The 21,669-nt window shown below is 47.6% G+C and overlaps 2 protein-coding genes across 2 annotated transcripts in view; one reads left to right on the top strand and one right to left on the bottom strand.

Annotated features, from left to right (window-relative positions):
* Positions 1 to 16,392, top strand: part of WWOX (WW domain containing oxidoreductase) — a 901,973-nt gene extending 885,581 nt beyond the window's left edge. Inside the window, exon 9 of the mRNA XM_031458014.2 lies at positions 16,081 to 16,392. Coding sequence (XP_031313874.1) covers positions 16,081 to 16,269 — 189 coding nt within the window. The 3' untranslated portion in view covers positions 16,270 to 16,392. The remainder of the gene's footprint in view (positions 1 to 16,080) is intronic.
* A 62-nt stretch (positions 16,393 to 16,454) lies between these two features.
* The window catches only part of MAF (MAF bZIP transcription factor), a 344,322-nt gene continuing 339,107 nt past the window's right edge, over positions 16,455 to 21,669 (bottom strand). The window contains exon 3 of the mRNA XM_064488941.1: positions 16,455 to 17,371. The gene's annotated coding sequence lies outside the window, so the exon portion shown is untranslated. The remainder of the gene's footprint in view (positions 17,372 to 21,669) is intronic.

Raw genomic sequence — 21,669 nt, 5'->3', positions numbered from 1 at the left:
CCCAGAGCTCATTTCAGATCACTGAGGGCAGGGGTCAGCTCCCAGTACAGTTGGGTATGGGATCCAGGGTGTCCCAGAGGTTGCTTTGGCCTACTAGGGGGCCAGGCCAGGGCCTAGCTGGTCCCAGGATAGGGTCTGGCCTTCTTTTCAGGATCATAGTTTTCTTGCTTTTGGTGTCTGCCCCTTGGTGAATAAGGCTGGTCTAGAGGCTTGGTCTGGCTTCCTGGTGGGAGAGGCCAGTGCCTGTCCGCTGGTGGGTGGAGCTGGGTCTTGGCCCTCCCCCTGGTGGGCTGGGCTGTGTCTGTGGGCAACCCTAGAGGTGGCTTTGGGCCCTTTAGTCTTTAGGAAGCCTGTCTGCTGATGGCTGGAGCTGTGTTAGTTCTTTGGCCTGAGGAGTCCCGGCGTCCTCATCTGCAGGCTGTTGGGTGGGGCCAGATCTCGGAGCTAATGGTCCAGTTTGTCAGCTGCCACAGAGCAGTGTTCGTGCAGCTGAATTTTCCCCGATATGTCTGCCACCAGTGTCTATGTCCCCAGGGTGAGCCACAGTTGCCTCCCACCTCTCCAGGAGGTTCTCAAAGGCCAGCAGGTAGGCCCAGCCCAGGCGCATATCAATTTACATCTTTTGCCCTGTGTCCTGGTGAGCATGAGATTTTGTGTGCACCCTTTGAAAGTGAAGTCTCTATTTCAGTCCTGTGGCGCTCCTGCAGTTAAACCCGGCTGGCCTTCGAAGCCAAATGCTCTGGGGGCTTGTCTTGCCGGTCCTGTACCCCCAGGCTGGGGAGCCTGACGTGGGGCTCAGAATTCTCGCTCGTGTGGGAGAACTTCTGCAGTATAATTTTCCTCCTGTTTGTGGGTTGCCCACCCGGGAGGTATGTCCTTTGATTATATTTTGAGAGTGGCTTTCCTACTGTTCTCGTTGTGGTTCCTTCTTTATGCCTTTAGCTGTGGAAGATCTTTTCTGGTAGATTCCAGTCTCTTTCATTGATGTTTGTCCTGCAAATAGTTATGATTCTGGTGTCCTCATGAGAGGAGGTGAGTTCAAGGTCTTTTTGCTCCACCATCTTGGCCACAGTCTTCTGCCCACTGTTAAATCAGATTTTTTTTTCTGTTGAGTTGTATGAGTTCTTTATATATTTTGACTATTAACCCCTTACCAAATATATGATTTACAAATCTTTTCTCCCATTCTAAAGTTGCCTTTTTGTTTTGTGCATGGTTTTCCTTTGTTGTAGAGAAGCTTTTTAGTTTAATATAGTCCCACTTGTTTGTTTTTGCTTTTGTTGCCTTTGTTTTCGGTGTCGAACTCAAAAGAAATCACTGCCAAGACTGATGTCAAGGAGGGAGCGTACCTTCTATTTTCTTCTCATGGGAGTCTTTTGCTTTCACGTCTTACGTTCAAATTTGTAAAACGTTTTGAGTTGTTTTTTGTGTATGGTGTAGGACACTAGTCCAGTTTCATTCCTTTGCATGTGCCTGTCCAGTTTTTCCCAAAAAAATTTATTAAAGAGACTACCCTTTCCTCATTGTATATTCTTGGCTCCTTGGTTGTAGATTAATTGGCCATGCGTGTGTGGGTTTTTTTCTGGGCTTTGTATTCTGTTCCATCAATGTATGTATCTCTGTTTATGTGTTGGTTACTATAGTTTATAATATAGTTAGAAACCAGGAAGAAGGAAGCCTCAAGCTTTGTTGTTCTCTCTCAAGACTGCTTTAGCTATCTGAAATCTTTTGCAGTTCCATAAAAATTTTAGGATTAATCTATTTCTGTGAAAAATGACACTGAAATTTTGATGTGGATTGCACTGAATTTGTAGATTGCTTTGGGTGGTGTGGACATTTTAACAACTTTAATTCTTCCCATCCGTGAGCACAGAATATCTCCACTTACCTGTGTTTGCTTGAGTCTGTTTCATCGCTGTCTTACAGGCTTCAGCGTACAGATCTTTCACTGCCTTGGTGAAACTCACCCCTGGGTGTTTTTTTTTCTTTTTGATGAAATTGTCAGTGGGATTATTTTCCACGTGTGTCTTTGTGATATTTTGTTATTAGTGGACAGAAACACAACTGACTTTTGTACATTGATTTTATATCCTAGAACTTTACTGAATTTGTTTACTGGTGCTGACAGGTTTCTGGTGGAGATCAGTATTCATGTAGATTTGCCTGCATACAATTCAGCGTGTTAAAGAGAGTCGCCTCTTTTTGCATCAGACCGTCTCTCTCGGATCATTTCCTTCTGACTAAAGTACATCCTTCAGTCAGTCTACAGGTGGCAAACTCTGTGTTCATTTGAAAATGTCTCTATTTTGCCTTCATTCTAAAATTAATTTTCCTAATAAGAAAAAAAAAATCCAATCCAAAAATGGGCAGAAAAGCTAAGTAAGCCATTCTCAAATGAAGACATACAAGTAGCCAATAGGCACAGGAAAAAATGTTCAGTATTACCATTTATCAGAGAAATGTGTATCAAAGCTACAATGAGGTATCACCTTACATAGAATGGCCATGATTCCAAAGTCCACAAATGATAAATGCTGGAGAGGCTGTGGAGAAAAGGGAACCCTCCTACACTGCTGGTGGGAATGTAGTTTGGTGCAGCCACTGTGGAAGACAGTATGGAGATTCCTCAAAAGGCTAAAAATAGACTTACCCTGTGATCCAGCAATCCCACTCCTGGGCATATATCCAGAGGGAACTTAAATTCAAAAAGATACATGCACCCCAATGTTCATAGCAGTATTCTTTACAATAGCCAAGACATGGAAACAGCCTAAATGTCCATCAACAGATGACTGGATAAAGAAGCTGTGGTATATATACACAATGGAATACTACTTGGCCATAAAAAATAAGATAATGTCATTTGCAGCAACATGGATGGACTGAGAGAATGTCATTCTAAGTGAAGTAAGCCAGAAAGAGAAAGAAAAATACCACATGATATCACTTATATGTGTAATTGGAAAAGGAAAAGACAAACGAAGTTATTTACAAAAGAGAAACAGACTCAAAGACATAGAAAACAAACTTATGGTTACTTGGGGGTGGGGGGAAGGGACCAATTGGAAGTTTGAGATTTGCGGATACTAACTACTATATATAAAATAGATAACAGCAAGCTCATGCTGTATAGCAAAGGAAACCATATTCAATATCTTATAGTAACTTATGGTGAAAGAGAATATGAAAATGAATATATGTATTTTCGTATATGGCTGAAGCATTGTGCTATACACCAGAAATTGACACAACATTGTAAACCAACTATCCTTCAATTAAAATATATCAAAATTTCCTGAGTATAGGATTCTATATTGGCAGTAATTTTGTTTGAGCCAGTTGTGCCTCCTGGCTTCCACTGTTACTGTTGCATAATCAGTTGACTATCTAAATCATATTCCTCTGTAAAAGTAACACGTCTGCTTTCTATGCCTACTTTGGTCTTAGATTTTTGTTGTGATTAAGCAAAAGGATGAATGAGTTGCAGCCCTTGATTCTAAAAGTCTATCAAATCCAGAGAATTCTGCTGGGGAAATTGACTCCTAAGTTAATTGATACCATTGGGAAATTTCATAAGCATAGGTAGCAACTTAGAAAGGTGTATGGAGGACTCTGAGTGGATTAACCTACAAATGAAACCTGATTTTGCTGAGGAACCTGGAACCCAGCATACCCCCTGAGTAGGGGAGATAAAGGTGAGTGTGGGGAAAGTAAGGTAGCTAGCTTGAGGCTATAGCTCAGTGGTAGAGTGCAGGGCTAGCATGTAGGAGGTCGTAGGTTCGATTCTGGAGAGGGGAGAGAGGGGAGCCTGGGTACTCCCCAGGTGCCTGGCCGTGAGTTTCCGTGCCCGGGTTGGCCTTGTCTCCGGCTGGACGACACCTGGTGAGTGCCTGTGAGAATCGGGTGTACTACTAGGTCCTTGGTGCGTCGCAAGCCCTTGTAACCAGCAGCCATCACCGTGATGGTTCCTGCTTGGTTGCTGCTGTTACTGGCTACTCCAGTTGGGGCTGGACCAACCCCCCATAAGGCGGCTGCGGCTGTTACATGTCACACTCACCTGGCTGAGAAGGGATGCGTGTGGCCGGGAGATGATGAAAGGGCCGTGGTGAGACTACACCTGGGTTGGGCAGTCTGGCTAAAGGTGAGGCCCTGGGGTGGGTGACAGCTGAGTCTAGAGGGAAGGCCAAAAGCTACATGATATTGCAGGTTTCATCTCCCCTGGGGTGGAAGGGATAGCGGAGGGCTGGCTGGCTGGCTGGCTGGCTGGCTGGCTGGGTGGGTGGGTGGGTCAGTGAAGAGGAGAATTTCTGACCAAGACAGAAGTTGACACCTGGAGTGAGGAACCAGTGGGGCTGCTCGGCGGGCTCCCCGAGCTCCCTGCTCAAGTCATCAGGCTTGGGCTGGAATTGTCTTTCACTGCTAAAATCTGGAAGGTGGAATTCGCCATAGCTAGTTAGGGGAGGGCGAGCTGGAGGGCGGGTCAGGCCACAGGGTTTCCCAGCCATCATCTCTTGTGGTCCAGACACAGCAGCTCTCGCCTCTTGCCCATGACGGCATCGAGTCTGTGTCTGACAACAGGGGGCTGGTTGACTTCCACTGTGCGCATCTCCCACGCGGTCTGCCCATCCCTGTGCCTCAGTTTGGAGTGCAAATCACAGTGTGCAGTGTGCTGGCAGGCTTCCATATTTCTGAACCTGGTGGAATGTTTTCAGTGAGTGAGAATAACCCTGTGCCTTCAGATGCTGCGTTAAAATCAAAAGCCAAATTAAATATCCAGCAAGTAAACGGATATAAATCCACCTCCAACCCTGTGAAGGTCACTTGTGTTCTTGAATGCTCTGAGCTGGGGGCCCCAAGAACTGTCTTCCTGGTGGAAACAGGATGGGAAACTGGTTCTCATGTTTTAAGGCAAGAATTGGACTCATAAATAAGAGGCAGGGCTTTTGGCCCCTCCAAGGTATGAGAGATGCACATGGCCCATTAGGGAAGTGACCACTTACCAGGTAGAGGATATTAGGCCAGTCAACGCCTTATCTGTGTCTCAGTCTTCTCTGTAAAATGGGGCTAATAGCCCACAGGGACGGATACATCTATTTTTCTAACATTGGATTAGAAAAGTTTTCGAATAGAAAATGTGAAAGAATATGGTAGCAACCGCCCAGCTCCCTTCCACCTGGATTCTACATTTTTCCAGCATTTTCTCCTGCCCTGGTTTGCTCACCTGTCATTCTGTGCCTCCTCTTTTCTAGGAATCAAGGCACAGGGATTCCTGGAGATTTCAAGAAGATACTCATAAAGGGCCAGGGCAGGGTCTGGAATTTTATAGCACCTAACAAGATGATTGGCCATTGTTCAAATGTCAATCCCCCAGGGACATGGATGTGACCTTGATTCTGGCTGCTGTGGCCAGAGAAGCAATGGACTCCATGGCCAGCCTGGTACCCAGAGATGCTGGGCAAGGGTTGCTGAGAAAAGTGATGGCTGCTGGAATGTCTTGCTTAAAAGGCAGAAACTTCCACCCCATCCCTTCTTTTAAGTACCTCAAATGAGGGACTGAGATCTTTTGAACTGTGTGCTTCCTCCTTGATATTTTTAATAATCGGAATTAGAGCCACCTTTGGACTAGTCTCTGTTCTGTACCCAGGAAATTGCCAAATGTTATCACTACTTTCCCCAGAACCAGGCAAAGGAGCTGTTATCATTCCCATTTCATAGACGAGGAGATTGAGGCTCAGTGTCACATCACAGAGCTGCCAGGATTCGAATTCATCTATCTCAGGCTTCAGCTCCTGGGCTTTTCTTCCATCTTACACGGTCACTCTATCTGCAGAAATACCCAGATCCTTCCTCTTCCCGCTCCTTCTCCTTTCCCTCCGGGACTAAAGGGATGATACTGATTCCTGTTCATCTGAGGTTAGAATGGCTCTCTCCCATCCCCGGGCGAAAGCAGGGGGCTTTCAAAAGGGAAAATCACAGAGAGTGAGGGCCGGTTCTTCCCTCGCTTTGCAGGGGAATTGGCTTGAATGTGTATGGGAAGCCAGAGCTGGCTCAGCTTTCTGAAGACCTACCTTTGCAGCGTTCTTCAAGGGCTCCAGAGAGTTCCTTGTGCCATCAAATTAAGTTTGGGAACTTCAATAAAAAAAGTCCCGAAGGAAACTGTCAATTACTGCATTTACACTGAAGCATCATACTGGGGGGAGAAAACCATCTTCAAAAGCAAGCGCAGTTTCCCAACCATTAAAAAGTTTACGTGCCGCTTGGTTTCCATAGATACCTGAGGTAATGGCCTCCTTGCTTCACTGAAGACTGTCTCTGGATCTCTTTTTTTTTTTTTTCAGCTTTAGTCTTTCATACTTTTTCCCTCCATCCCCATTTATGAAAACAGAAGGTAACTAAACTGAAGCCTGACAGTGAGATTTGTCTGAGGAAGAAGGTGTGATTTATTACCTTGAGGGACTGCATTTTTGCTCACCTCCCTGTTATTTCCTGGCATTTACAAATAGTGGTGCTTACCTGCAGGGAAGAGAGAGAAGACGTTTCTGTTGATCACGTGACTCTCCCAGTCCGTCAAACCCATAAACATACTCAAAAGGGTGGAGGTAATGGGCTGTCTAGGAGTCCCTGAGCGCCGGGTGGAGTGAAGAGGTTGTTGTCAATAAAGTTTTATTGGAACGCAGCCGTGCTCACGTGTGCATGTGCTGTGCTGGTCTCAGAACCACCACGGCAGGTGTGAGCAGTTGTGACAGACACCGTAGGGCCTACAGAGCCTGGAATATTTCCTCTGTCAGCCTCTGCAGAAAAAAAGTTTAGGTATTGGTAGACAGGAAAGGACTGGGGTTTTGGAGGCATCTGATCGTCTCGTCACTTTAGGCAGATGCTGATCTTGCTGTGACTCAGTTTCTGTGTCTTTGAAATGGGAACGACAGCCTTCTTTCTCAAGGTTTTGAGGACATAAAGCCTCTAGCCCGATGCTTGGCACACAGTAGGGGAACAAGAGATGTGAATTATTTTTATTGTGGAGTCTTTCTTTCGCTAGAAAAACCAGCAGATGCCTATCTGAAGGTTCTAGAAGTTCTTTAGAAAGCCAAAGGAAAAGTGTGTGACAGCCAAGCCAGATAGGTCGGCCCCTGTTCCTGGGCCTGGCAGGTGCCCAAGGGGCCCTTTCCTGGGAGAAGGTGAGGGAGCCTGAGGGTGGAAGCGTGTTCCGGGGTGAGAAGACAGACAAAAAAGGAGCAGCCACAACAGTCTAGGAAGAAACCTTTAATTTCTATTCAGCTTTAAAGAGTTTGAGAGAGGTGCTTTTTCTTTTTTTTTTTTTCTTTTAACAAACCAGTTCAAGTACATGCCTGCAGATTATAAAAGTACCTGAAATTGCCTAGAATATCAGCATGCATTCCTTGTTAGTATTTACATATATTTACATAGGGAAACAAGAGAAAGATCTACAGTTATTTACAGTCTACAGAGGAGAAGGGAAAGGCGGCCTAATTGTATTTCCTAAAATACAGTAGGTGAGTGGATAGCACATGCATATTTAGAGACTATTCGCGTGATAGAATGCAATTTTTTTTTTTAAAAAAGAAATACCTTTGTAACTTTCTATGCTAAGGTGTTGCCTAATCAAGGTAAAGTTTTTTGTTTGTTTGTTTTGTTTCTAGTCTGTTTGCATCAAGTGCTTTAAAATGTTCACTAACAAACACTGAGGCAGAATTATTTACCCTGGCAATTAAAGCGAAGGCATTATATGATCATTTTCCTACTAACTAGCGTCGGGCTGCTGGTGAATGAAACATCTATTGTTTCTCCTTACCCATCGACCACTGTGATGAGATCTGTCTGTACAAAGGCAGTGCCTGAGCTCTCACCATTAATTATGGAAGTAATATAAATGAGCCGCTCGCCCCAGTATGTTCTAAATGAAATATTAACAAGGCCAGCGTCGTTGAGCCTGAGAAATGATCCGTTGGAGTGAGCGCTCTGTGAAAATGCACAGACCAAGAGACTTGAGACAGTGGGGCTGGACCCGGGGGCCTGCCTGCGAGCTCTCAGTGACGGCAGCCTCCCTTAGTTTGTTTCTGGAAGACAGCGCTAAGAGTTCATTTCTCACCAGGACGTGGTCCCGTCAGGGAAGACCCTGTGGGTTTTAGCCCTGCCGCTCCCCACCCTGCCCACGCCATGCCTTTTCAGTGGTATGTCGTAGACTGTGACTTAGGTGTAAATGAACTGTTGATTTTAATATCGCAACAAACAGCATGTTGCGGCTGTGCCCTGAAATCCTGCCTGCTCACAAAAATGGTCTTGCTTTTCTGCAAAAGTCAGGGTGGCAGGCCGACTTGGCAGAGAGACTCTGGGTGCAGGGACGGGACCAGGGAGGGGGCCCACTGGGCTCACCAGGACTCTGCAGACGTTCTCTGCACCGTTTTATTAGAACCAAACATTCATTCTGCCCAGCCATCATTTCAAAGGTTTATTTCAGTATACACGGCAAACATAGAGGCATACATGTAAATACAATACAGAGAGCTAGCTAGAACCGAGGTTCAAGAAGGAGAGTCAAAATGTAAAATGTTCCAAAAGAACACAAGCTAAATCTCTTCTTTCACTTCCTATAAACACTCCGTAGTCCTTCAGCACTAGCGTCGAGGTGGCCCCCTTGGAAAATTTCAGGAATGGGCCATCAGATTTGTCCCATGTGGAAGGATGATGCTTATTTTGTTGGCAGATTTTTATGGCCCTTCTGCTGAGCCCTTCCAAAGTCACCCATGGAAGAGTGGCTGCCGCAGCACAGTTCTCCGTCCCTGGCAAGGGGACTCCCTACTTGAAAAGCAATGTAGGTCCTCCAGGCAGCGCTGGCAGGGAATGCCCAGGGCATTCAGATGGGAGACAGTTGACAGCGAATAATGTCACCCAGCTGGACTGTACTTAGCCAGTCCTCTGTCCCTCCTTCCTTCCAAGCCCTTCCCGCTCCGCCAAATCACATCTCGACTCTCACCAGAGCAGTAGGTCTCAGGAAGAGGAACTCGTCCTCACTTTTCCACCGCCACTCTTTTGAGACCAGCCATAAATCTGTCCGGGAGCCCTTGGAACATTTATGGCAAGGGTTCCAGGACACGAAGAGGGTAGGGAAAGGGCCTCCTTCATGTCAAGGGAACGTTGAGAACAGTTCACCGAATTGAAAACACCGTGCTGAAAACCTCCCAGGGTCATTGTGCCCTGCAGTCGGGCTGATAGGCTAAGCAAAAAGCCTGCGAGCCTGGCCTGCCCAGAACAAACATGGCCCTGGGCCTCCTCGGGTGGTTGGGATTGGCTGCCTTTCCCTCCCCCAAACCGAAGGCTAGTGAAGACAAATGTGTTGTTCTGCCTTAAAAAGATCCTCTCCAGCTTCCATCCCGAACTGCCTGGTCGCTGGGCTGGCTCCTGCAAAGGCTTCTCAGAGGATGACAGCAACCAACCTCCTGACTTTGCGGCCGCTTCTGCCCTGGTCCTCACGTCAGTCCTTCACAGCTCCTTGATGGTCGTGCTAGCCGTGCCCCTTCATCAAGGAGACAAGGGTGGTCTCTGGAGTCTGGTGCGGATGGAGGGTCATGATATTCTGGGTGCTTGAATTGCAAACGAGAAGTCCACCCCGTCTCCGTACGAGTGACCGTACGCTGCTCTGTGAAAGCTGTGTCCCCTCCGTTCCCCGGGGACATCTCATTCCAGATGTCCCCTGTGATTTGGGGCTGTGTCCCGCACCAGGACCAGTTTCGTGTGTGGTGGTGGACTGACATTTCCTCCTGCTTAGCTCCCCCTGGAGCGGCTGCCGTCAGCCCCTCGTTGGCTGTGTCCCATTGTCACCTGGGGGATGGCAGCCCTTCACCTGCCCAGGGAGAGGCCATCGACTGTGAAGGAACCTGTGAGGTTTTCCACCCTGGCAATTCTCTTTTTAGTAGGGAAACTGTTTCCTTGTGGCAAGCGGTGAATACCCTAACACACTGTGGTAGGGACACACCCTCTTCGGGAAGGCCAAGGTCTGAATGTGGGTTCAGTGCGCTCCCCAGAACATTGCCGCAGACTTTCACGGCCTCCTCAGCTACAGACAGATATCCGCTCTCCTGACCGCCTTCACTTTTCCTGTTTGAGGCACTGAGTGGACTTCCCTTCCGTAATAAATAGGAAGAACAGCCTGTGAGTTAGTGAAAAATCCTGAGGGCTATGGAGAAAGGTATATTTTGATACTTACAGGATGTGTTTGCCTGTATCTGCGCCTGGATTGTGGGAATGCTTTTGTAGGCATCCACTGTTAGGAATTGGTAGGACTTAATTTGCTAGCAGTTATTTGGGGGAGGGTGGGCCAGGGGATGGGTCAGTGTTTCCTCTGCAGACCTGCTGTAACGTGTCAGTATTACCCTCCTAAAAGGCCTTCCTCATTTTCCATGTATGTGACTGTTGGACGGAGATTGCATGGGTCTGGCTGGTCTGGCTGTGGCTCCAGTCACTCTTTTGAAAAAAGACCATCATCTGAGAGTAGGGTCACCTCTGGGTGAATCTAACACCCGGAGGTGGCATTTTGAATCAGGTGGCTGTTTTGCAAAGTGTCATTTGCTACTGGATCTTCTGAGATGGTGCTGAGTCTTAATTTTGGTTAATCCAAATGGATAGAATTTCAATTTAGTTCACTGCCTGAATCAACAGTGGGAAAATCTTTTAACATTTCTCAGGTGAACAACACATGACCGAGGCCCATGCATTTCATTTTAGGCCGTGTCAGGGCATCACACTGCGGCAGAGAGGAAGGTAAAGAGGTCTCACAGGGAAGCTCAACGGGTGACACGTCCCAGGGACGGGCAGCCTGGAAACGCGGGCCGCATGTTTGGGAAGGAGGTTCTGTACCGCAGCACGTGTGGGCCTTGGAGGATCAACCTCTGGGATTCCCTGTGTGGCGCTGAACCAGTGGCTTTTCACCTCTGGTACTAAGCGGGCTTCTCTGTAAATGGGGACAGTGACTGTCCCTGGCTTGTAGACCTGTGTGCGGGTCAGAATCTGGTGCCATGACGCTCTCTGCACAATGCCAGAGGCAGGGACTGTACGCGCTCAGGAAATCCAAGCTGCTGTCACCCCCAGAACGGTCCCCGCCTGCAGCAACTCACCAGAAAAGCCGGGCAACATGGAGGACGGAGTCCTTTTGAGTGAAGTCCTCTGTTCTCGTCTCCAGTCTCGTAGCTTTCTGGTGGAAGTTGGTATGTTCAGTGATGAGCGCTGATCCCCCAACCATCTGTTCAGCTGCTCACGCAGCAGGGTGAAGGGCTGGCTGCAGTGCCCCCAGTGGAGAGGCCAGGGGCCTCGTTCCCACACCAGCCGCATCTCCCTTGTCATCTTAAAAGCTTGTCCTCGGACAGTAAGTAGGGAACACACAACCTTCCGGAGCAGCTTCCTTTTTCCTTTCAGACCAGAGATTTAAATCGTATTATTTTTGAGGAACAGCTGTGTGCCAAGTACTATGTTCTTGGGTGGGGAAACTCTGAAACGCCACGGCGCACTTTTCTGGGAGAGTGGTCGTAAAGTCTCTTTAGGACGCGTTCCCGGGAGACAGGGAGGGACAGAGAGGGTGTGGAGGTAGGTAGTTATCTCCCCATGACACGGGCACCTCACCTCTGCTCAGGCTCCGGGATGCATTATTCTGCCGGGTCCACAGGGCCACTTGATCTGTGTCTGGCTCTGCATTTGGGAAGGGGTTGCTTTGCTTTGCTTCACGGAGCCCAGATGAGTTACAGGAAAAGCTTTGAGGGTTCGAAGAGGCACCTTCGACACCTTCCTGGGATGCGTGCAAACTTCTGTGTCCTGGGAATTCAGCACAGTCATCACCGCCCACTTGCAAAAGGGCTGTTCCCCTCCCCTGCCCTTGGGGTTCCAAGTCCAGTCCCAGTTCCGGGCTGAGCTTTCACTTACTCAGTTCCACTTTTTGCATAGATTGATTCATTCAACACTTGCTGTGCAGCGTCCTGACATCCATGTGTCTGTAGTAAAGCAATCTTAGAACACCTACTACTCTCAAAATCATTGAATATAAAGATATCCCATGAGACTGTGTCTACTCTTTAATATGTCTCAGAGTTAAATCTACTTTAAGACAGGAATCTATTCTTTCTTTTAAAGAAGCATGCATTTTAAAGAGAAACCCGAAACCCGAAAACTAAACATTAATTGTGGAACACGTGTCCTTATTAAAACGTACGTTATATTTGAGGACTAACCAATGCATTACAAATATTAATATGTGGGAGGGTTTTTTTTTTTCCTTACCATAGATTGTTGATCAGAAACCTCGGTACCTTTTTCTTTCAAAGAGTCAATATTCATTTGTATTCCATGCTGACAGCTGCAAATTGATGGTGAGCAGTTATCAAATACATGTGGACGAAAGGCGGCTCCTTAATATTTTCATCCCAACAAAGGGTCCTCAAGGGATGGAAAATTTAGATCTCAGGGCCCCCACTATAAATAAACAGCAACTGCTTCCCTAAGTCCCACCTCTCCGTAGTGGAAGACGGGGCTGCCCTTCGGACAAATGATTTCTGAAAGAGAACGATGGGCCCTTACTACCCAGATACTCTTAACTAGTCCCGAGCAAGAGTTCTGGGTAATTTTACATACACTGTAAAGACTGATGGCAGAGTTCTCTGGCCGCTCGCAAATGTTTGCCTGGATCAGAGATGGCATTCAGGCATGATTACGGGTCCTGCTGGGCTTCCCAGAACTCCTCGGTGCCGTGTCCTCCACACCCCAGCTCACAGCTACTGCTGTAGGACGGAGATGCCACCCCCCCACCCCACCCCCGGTCCCCGTGACCAGCAACTGCATACAGCCCGCATGCTTCCCATAAACGGTTCTTACAAAATTAGGGGAACCCACAGATCCAGCCAGTGTCTGTATGTCAAGAGATAGCTATTACCTTATCACGATGGGTCAGTGAGTAGTGGTGACAAGCAGCAGGACGCTGCTTCAGATAGTTTATTACGGAGTTGTTAAGAAAATGTTTCCTTTATACGGCTGTTTCATCCTTTGGGAATTAGGGACCGATGCCCCCAGAAGTGGCATGAAAGTCATTTGACAGTGATTAAAGTGCTCTTTTAAAACAAACATTTTTAAACAGATAAAAAAAAAATTTATCTTGTATCAGCAGCGCTGGCTTATTGACTAATGTGATTTCCCTAATGTGGCGCAGCCTCAGTCTAACGATAGGCGGACCATAAAGGGGATGAACCCCAAGTTAGAACTCGTTATTAAACTGTCACCACGTCTGGTCACGGAAAGATGTCACTCAGAGGCTGCCCCAGCTCAGAGGATTCCCTGAGAAGCCAAAAGGGGTCGTGGGCTTGGGACTAAAAGATGTTGTCACTGCTTAACTGTCCAGCAAGAGAGGAGAGGAGAGGACAGCGAGTAGCAGTTGAACCGAGCGTGAATCGGGCAGGGAGACTGTGGGATGTGCACAGCTGATCCCGGGAGTGGAGAAGGCGGTCTTTGTCTCAGGTGCCCTAGGTAGGTACCGTGTTCCTCTCCACAGCCGGAGCCACTTGTGACGGGTTTTAAATTGCATCTCACCCTGAGCCTAGTGGCAAAGGACTCAAAGCTAACTCTGGAGAAAAGATGGGGCTGTTCTAAAATTTATGGTTTTTCAGCATGGTAGCCAAATGGAGGTTTCCATGAAATGAGGTCAATAGCGAGTGCTTTCGGAGTCTATGGAGGGAAAATGAGTGCCCCTCGCTCCCTCATCAGCTTGGTTTGGAATCAATGTAAGTGCAGAATTTCTCTGCAAAAATACCATTCCAAGAATGCAAACAACACGATATCATTTTAGAAGGTCATCGTGGCAAAAGAAAGATTACACTGGGTTTGGGAGAATTCTGCTTTTTGCTCTCCCAAGTGGCCAACTGTGATCTTTTCTCGGGATTGGTGGAACTGTGAAAGACCAGTTTGTTGTGATGTCTGAACGCTGATATTATAACCCCTCTGGGGAGGAGCTGGGGGAGCCTGGATTTGGGGATGAGCTGACTGGGTTCTCTCACCACTTGGGAGCTGATGGCACATCCCCTGACCACAGTTTGGTAGTTTTGGCAGTTGCAGAGGAAAATGGAAATCTAAGACAGATAGCCAGAACATTTCGCAAAACACCATCTCCTCCTGAATTCTGATCAGAATTGAGGCCAAGATGATGCTGGGCTTGGGCTGGGGATGAGCATCCATCTCAACTCTTCCATTTGTCTTTAGACGCACTTTGCTCTCCTTTGTCCCCACAAAGGAAATGTCCCCACAAAGGGATGCAGAGGAGTCAGATCAGCCCCTCGAAATAGGTTAGATAAATGTGCGAGGTGCTAAGCTAAGGGTTGTTAGGAAATTTGGATGACAGGGACTTACGTCCGTGAGACCCAAGCCGCACAAATCAATTTGAAAAGAAACCAAGACAATAACTGGCTATGCGGCGGGGGGGGGGGGGGGCATGGGTGCGGGGGCTGGGAAAGTAACAAACCCATTTCTATTGCACGAAGTTGAAGTCATGTCAGGGGTTCAAGTTTTGAACCCATGGGACATGTCCAGTACAGTCAAGCTACCTGCTATTATCCGAACCCAAGTCTCATCCCACTCCTGCTCCACGCCACCCACCTCCCCACGAGCAGGTCACCTGAATGTATTTGACAATCTGGTCTTCAGACAAATTCAACTGTGACCACAGAACCTGACACTGAAGCACTCTCCCCCTATGCACCCCCCAAAGCCCCCCCAAGTCTGCTTTATAGCAGTTTCCTAAAATTACAGCACCTTGACACCCTGATTCTCAGATGACCTTGGCTCCTGATGGTTATAGACTACAACCATAGTGAATGGCAACCAAATCATATGCGGGGATGATCTCCAGTAAGCACTCTGCTTGGGCACAATTTAAACCTGGTAGGGGCAGAAAAATAGTAAGCGTTCAGGTGTGGATAGAAATTCATTTCCCCATCAATCAAAAGTCCCTTATGTTTGCCTAATGGTGACCTTACTCGCAGTTACCTTTCTCTGGTCTCTTCTGCTACCCCTCCTCGCTATCAATTGATAATTAGTTGATGCAGCCAGGGCTGTGATGTACATAAATAATCATAAGATGCCAGATAAACCGTATTGGTTTTAAATTAGAGTCGTGCCCACCATGTCTCCCTTTGAATATCAGCCTATTATTTTTAATTATGGCTTGCAAAGTTAAGTGATTTTTTTTGCCCTCTTTACAGCATCCCTGACAGTGTTCTGTCAGCCTGGATGAAATGGTGCCCCATCGGCACACACATCCCTAGCCTCAGTGCCAACTGGTACTCAAAAGGTAAATCAGAAGCCATCACTTGCATGCATTACAACTCGCATGTTGAAGTGGGCTGGGAGGAAATGGACTCCAAGCCACTGTCCCAGCAAACATGGGCTGAATATGACATTTTAAAAAAGGTTCCACGGGGTCAGGGTAAATTAATGAATGGGTTTGTGTCTGCATGAGGCAGGTGAAGGAGGAGAATACGTGTATATGCGTATTGCAAACATCTTAACACAGCATCACAAAGCCATCCCCTGGCAGCACCGTCGGCAAAGAATAAGGAAAAATCTGGCACCAGTCCCACTTAGGTTTTCTTCTACCTGATGCGCCATTACTAGAGTGGATGGTTTAATTCAGACAAAGTTCTAGAAGCATCCAGGTGTCACATTACATTACACATTGAGAAGTCAAGGAGTTGGACGGATTTGTTCTTGCGAGTTCAAAGGGATCCCCTCTTTTCCTCTTTGGAAGAGAGCTCTGATGTGATTTATTGATAAATGTATGTATTTTTGAAGCCTTTTCCTACACAAGGTGTAAAAAGTCACACCGGCTTTACGAGCGGGGTTTATGAACTCGTTTCCCCGGAGGGTCCCACTGTACCTTTTACAGTCTTGTGCTTTGAGTTCAGGACCCCCGGCCAGGCTGGGATCCAGCTGCAACTGAACCGAGTGGGGAGAGACACTTGTTAATTCCCCGATGGAGGAAAGTCATCGCATTACCTCTTACACATTTTCTCGTGGTCTGTCTTCTTTGATTTCCAGCAACAGGGAGCCGCCACCACTGTCTACTGTGCTGCTGCTCCGGAGCTGGAGGGCCTGGGAGGGATGTACTTCAACAACTGCTGCCGCTGCGTGCCCTCGACGGAGGCGCAGAGCCAAGACACGGCCCGGGCCCTGTGGGCGCTCAGCGAGCGGCTGGTCCAGGAGGGGCTCGGCAGCCCGTCCGGCTGAGTGGGCGCTTCGGCGAGGGTCAGCACACACACCCCGCGCCCTGTGTGTGCACGCGTGTCATTGCCAAGGCTGGACCCCTTCCAACTTACTGTCCTGGGGCTCTCCATGTCCCTCTGACCCCAATCCAGAGTAAAGAATGTAAGAGTAGTCACAACAGAGTGAAAAATGTTAAGTACCAATGGGAAGCAAGGAATTCTGGGGTTGGGTTAGGCGTGGGTCCCTCTGCTCCCCTGGTGATGGCCCGTTTGAAAGTGAACCTTTGGTTGGTGGCGGGTTCTCTGTCTCATTGTAGAAGCACAAGCCATTCTCACTCACTGTTTAGAACAGCCTGGTGCCCCCTGTCCCACCCTGCCACCACCACTGCCTCCTATGACCACACTGTAGTCAGGAGCTGGCTTTCTCCTGTTTAGGAAAGAAAAAGCCAATGTTTGCATTCATCTAGGAGATAATTGTTCCATTCATCCTGATCAAGTCAGAGTGGGCTTGACAGCTGCTGGAGAGGAAACTCTCCGAATCTTGTTCCAGCCAAGATGGAAGTGACACTTACAGATTGGTGGAAGACACATAACTGGAGGGTCGCAAAAGCACTGGTCCATGGACTCCCTTGCCAAAACTAGACAAAAGCGTCTTTAGAGAGTATAACAAACAAATTTTGCAACACATTCCCTAGATACCTTGGCAGGCAGGAAAGGAAGCATTGCACCCTTAAGAATAAACAGGATGTTTAGGGGATGGGGGATAAAAAGCTATTCATTCTTCACTAACAGTTTTAAGAAGCAGCCGATCTCAACCGAGGTTCACAACCCCTCAGTGCATCTGATTAGCATCCTCCTTCCTTCAGCTTCCTCTCCTTCCTCCCATCCTATGCTTAATAAAAGAACATGCTTGAATATGATCACCTGAAGTTTGTCGTTTCTTTAAAATGTTTTGTTTTTTTTCACTTTTTTTTAGAAAAGAAATCTAGAGGAAAAATAAAGCGCTTCTTGTAGACGCCAGGAAAACACCATTCTTGTCTCTTCTCTGAGTTTGTTTTGTTTTTGTGCTTTGTGGCTGTCTGTGGGCCAAGTTGTCTCACGCAATGAGCATGCCAGCATCATATTTTCTGTGGAAGGAAGAGAGAGAAAGAAAAATGACTACTGTTTAATTTCACCATAAGAGGTTTTGTTATTACGTATCGTGGGTCATTTCAGTCCTCGATGGTTTGGTCCTCCTATAATGATCAAGTGCTTGGTGATTAGAGAACATCCCTATGTCTGAGAACGGGGGTGGTTCCGAGGCTCTTTCCCACTCCTCCTGTTTCACGTACACCTTGGCTTCCAGGCCATTCCAGCAGGGATGCAAGCAAGTCCACTTTGGCAGGGTGGAGAGGATGCTTCTGCTAAAATACCAGGAAGGTGGGGGCAAGGTGTATGTGTCACTGTTCCTCCTCCCAACAAGGGCAGTTTCGGGCCAGACAACACCATGAATTTCTGGGCCTCTGACTCTGTGGTCAGTCAAACACCACTACTTTCCAGTGGCCCATAGCCTGGCAATGTCCTCCCATCTGGCTATATTGCCCCTTAACAGAATCCTTATTGCCATAGCTCCTCTAAAACTCTGCATCAGATAGTGTCACTTTTCTGGTCCAAACCCTCCAGTGCTTCTGAGTTAGACTCCTTGCAAACAGGGCCATTGTAATCCTCCTCCCAGTCTCCACACCTCAGGTGGTCCTCTCTCTCACTAACTCTGGCCCTGGCTTTGTTTTGGCCATTCTGAAAAAGTGCTTGTGCATTGGGTCTCATCCTTTTTTGTCACTCCTTGGAACCCTGCAAACACTATCACATGAATGGGCTGGGCTGGCCTGCTGGGTAATGAGACGCACATGGACATTCCCCAAACTGACATCAAGATACCCATTAGATACATGAGGGAGGCCATCCCAGACTACGTAGCCCCAGCAGAGCCAACCCACATGAGAAGAAACTCTCCAGTCCACCCGGAGAGCTGCCAAAAAAAAAAAAAAAGATGTTATTTTAAGCCACGGAGTTTCAGAATTACTTGTTACACAGCAAATGCTAACTGGTACAACCACTCATCTCACTGAGTAAAGTCCCCATTTTTTACCATAGCCTAGGAATTCTCCCATAATCTGGTCCCCAGCTAGCTCTCTGCTCTCACGTTCTAGGCGTTTTCTCTTCACTCCCCATGCATAGCCACTCTAGCCTTCTTGTGCTCCTGAAATAAGCCAAGCATCCTTCCTGCTCAGGGACTTGGTATTTGCTGTTTCCTCTGCTGAACTGCTTTTCTTCCAGAGGCCTCCATGACTTCCTCCCACATTGCATTCCAGTTTCTGCTCCAACACAGCTCCCTTTCTGACAAGGTGACATTTTGGCCACTGCATTCACAGTGGGACTCCATCTGCCCACCGCTTACTTACCCTTTATTTCCCTCCACAACATTTAAAACTACTGGACACATTTTGTGTCTACTTAGTATATTTTTCTCTCGCACCACCTGTAATATAAACTCTATGAGATTGACCTGTTTTGTTCACAGCTGTGGACCCCATGCCTTGAACTTTTCCTGTCATACAGAAGGTGTTTAATAAACCACCATTGAAGGAAAGGACGATCCTTGGTGACTGGACACTATGCTCCTGAAGATAATTCCCATCACTGTGAGAATGACCGTGAGCCACCCGGTGTGCTAGGCGGTCCGCAAAATCACGTCTCATTTCTCACGCGACCACAGCCCTACCCCGCGGCCTCCTCTTCCCATCGCATGGATGCAGAACCTGAGGCCAAGAGGGTTTGTAATCTGCCATTGTTCACACAGCTCGTAAGTGGTGGAGCTGCAATTCACACCCAGGTCTGTTTCACCTCAGAGCCACGGCGAAGACGACATTGGAACATCACCAGCCAAGGTGATGTCCAAAGCATGAGAGAGAACTGGGGGAGCATTTGCTCCACCTCCTCGCACTTTAAGGACTGATGCACTGTGCTGACTGACGGAGACGGATCCCACATCAGGAGGTAAGACGAGGCAGGGGAGCTTGACAAGGGGAGGGGAGTCGTCCCCTCGGTCGAGAAGATTCCTAAGCCAGACAGACTAAGCCTTCATACAATTATTCACTCAACAAACATGCACCGAGTGCCACACTGTGGACAACGTTGAGGGGAGCCCCACCCCCGCCGCCATAGTTCCAGCTATTAAAAAATGTTTATCTCTGGTCTCTAAGAGTCTTCACAGTGTACAAGGAAGGTCCTAATTAACTTCGTCAAAAGTTCTCTGTGTTACTTGATACACTGAGAGCCCAGAACAAGAGCCAGGCCTCCTCTCACCCATTATGCCCCGAATCCACTCAGTCAGATACAGTCGGTCCCTGTGGGCCATTTCTCCTGCCAGACGCATCTTACTTCTTTGGCTAATTCTGTGGGGGACTTCCTGGACAGATGAGCAAGTGGGCAGCCTAAAGCCTCACTCCTTTTTGAGCTAATTCTAAGCCCGGAACTACTGCTGCTCACCATCTGTCGTGATGCAGGCATGTGCGTGGTATGTGTACATACACATGTAACATATATGTGTATGGAGCATGCATAATAATGGGCTTATTCTACCCTCATCGCTACTCCTGGCAGATACAATTCACTGAACATCTATTATATGCCAGCTGCCAGTCCAGCCAAGTCACACCCATCTGCTTATTTTATGCTCAGACGATTAAACTGAGGTTTACAGAGACAAATGGACTCACCCACACACAGTCCCAGAGCTGGTGAGCAGCAGAGTGAATATCTGAATCCGGGTCTATCACCTTCAAGTCCACGGCATCCCAATGTTTAAGGGCGGCCTACAGACCAGCAGCATACGTGCAGTGAACTTTATACACTGGGTGAATCCTTCACAAAGCAAGGCTATTTGGCTTCCTGCCCAAACATGGGGTCTGATCCTCCTCCTGGTGCCCTGTGTCCCAGATAAACTCTACACGTTGTTTCTGTACGTGCCGTTTACCCAGCAATACTGGCTTCCGCCCCTTAGACCTTTTCTCCTGTTCTGGTTGGAAGCAAGTCTGCACCCGGCCTCCTTTCCCTGGGTTGAGCCTCCACGGCTGGAGTTCTCCGCCACCGCCCTGGGGGGCCGCAGACTCTGCCTGGAAGACGGAGGGGGAGCTGGCGCCTCTGCCGTCATTTTCTGTTGGGCTGCTCTCTCCCTGTTTCTTTAAACCCCAAAGGCTGCCGGTTTCCACTTTCACGGCTGATTAAGGGAGACCTTTCTGCAACTTATCAATAGGAAACAAGAAAGGGAAGCATCCCCGGCAGTGACTGAAGCTGTGGCTTGTGGTTTTGCTCTTTAAAATGGGGTTATGGGTGGTTTTGTTTTGAACTTCGATGAAGGAGGCCTGATGACTTTCATTACGGTCAGCACTGGGCCAGAAAGCTGGGGCTGGGAGCACGGCTGCCGGTGCTGGTCACCGGTGGGTACCGTTTTTAGAAGTTTACATTGAGGAAAAAAAAAAAAAGCACCTAAAATAGCCATGCTTTCCCTGTATGTTGACTTTCTGTGTCTTTGAACACATCCAAACTACTTTGGTTAAATTCATTTTAGAATACTAGTATCATGGACTATTACCCACACGCTCATTGAGAAAACTTCTCTGAGTTTGACTGATGAGCTGATGTACAACTGAAAAAGGCAACTTTTAAAAAGAAAAGGGAAAGGCTTTGCGGCAGCATGGATGGACCAGGAGGCGACCACACTAAGTGGAGCGAGTCAGACAGAGAGAGACAAACCGTCTACGACACTGCTTAGACGTGGAACCCAAAAGGAAATGTCACCAGTGAACTTATCTGAACACAGAAACAGCTTCACAGACACAGAAAACAGACAAGGTCACCAGCGGAGGCAGGAGGCAGGGAGGGCTGAATTAGGAGTTTGGAATTAGCAGATGCATGCTACAACTGTTTACAAAACAGACCAACAACAAGGCCCTACTGGACAGCAGAGGGAATTCTATTCAATAGCTCGTTATAACTGATGATGAAAAAGAATATGAAAAGGCATATGTATAACTGAATCACCATGCTGTATCCCAGAAACCAAGACAACATTGTAAATCAACTCTACTTCCATTAAAAAAAGAAAAAGACTCGAACACCATGATTCTAACAGAGATATTTTCATCCCGTTTATTACATTTCAAGTCTTCCTACTATTTGGTTTTGTGCCCTTCTTTTATTACCCTCGCAATTATCTTAGTCCTCAGTTTTCAGTTATTTTAATGGATACCTTATATATCGCCTTGCTGGTGGGCGGTCATTTGGAAACTCCTACTCTGGGACACTTAGGTTGTGGCTAGCTTTTGCTGTTAGAACTAATGGCCCAATTAACACCTTTCTGCACACGGCTTTTTCCTTCTGTTCA

Source organism: Camelus dromedarius, chromosome 9 (assembly GCF_036321535.1).
Source record: "Camelus dromedarius isolate mCamDro1 chromosome 9, mCamDro1.pat, whole genome shotgun sequence".
Taxonomy (NCBI): domain Eukaryota; kingdom Metazoa; phylum Chordata; class Mammalia; order Artiodactyla; family Camelidae; genus Camelus; species Camelus dromedarius.
This window is presented reverse-complemented; position numbering and strand designations above follow the sequence as displayed.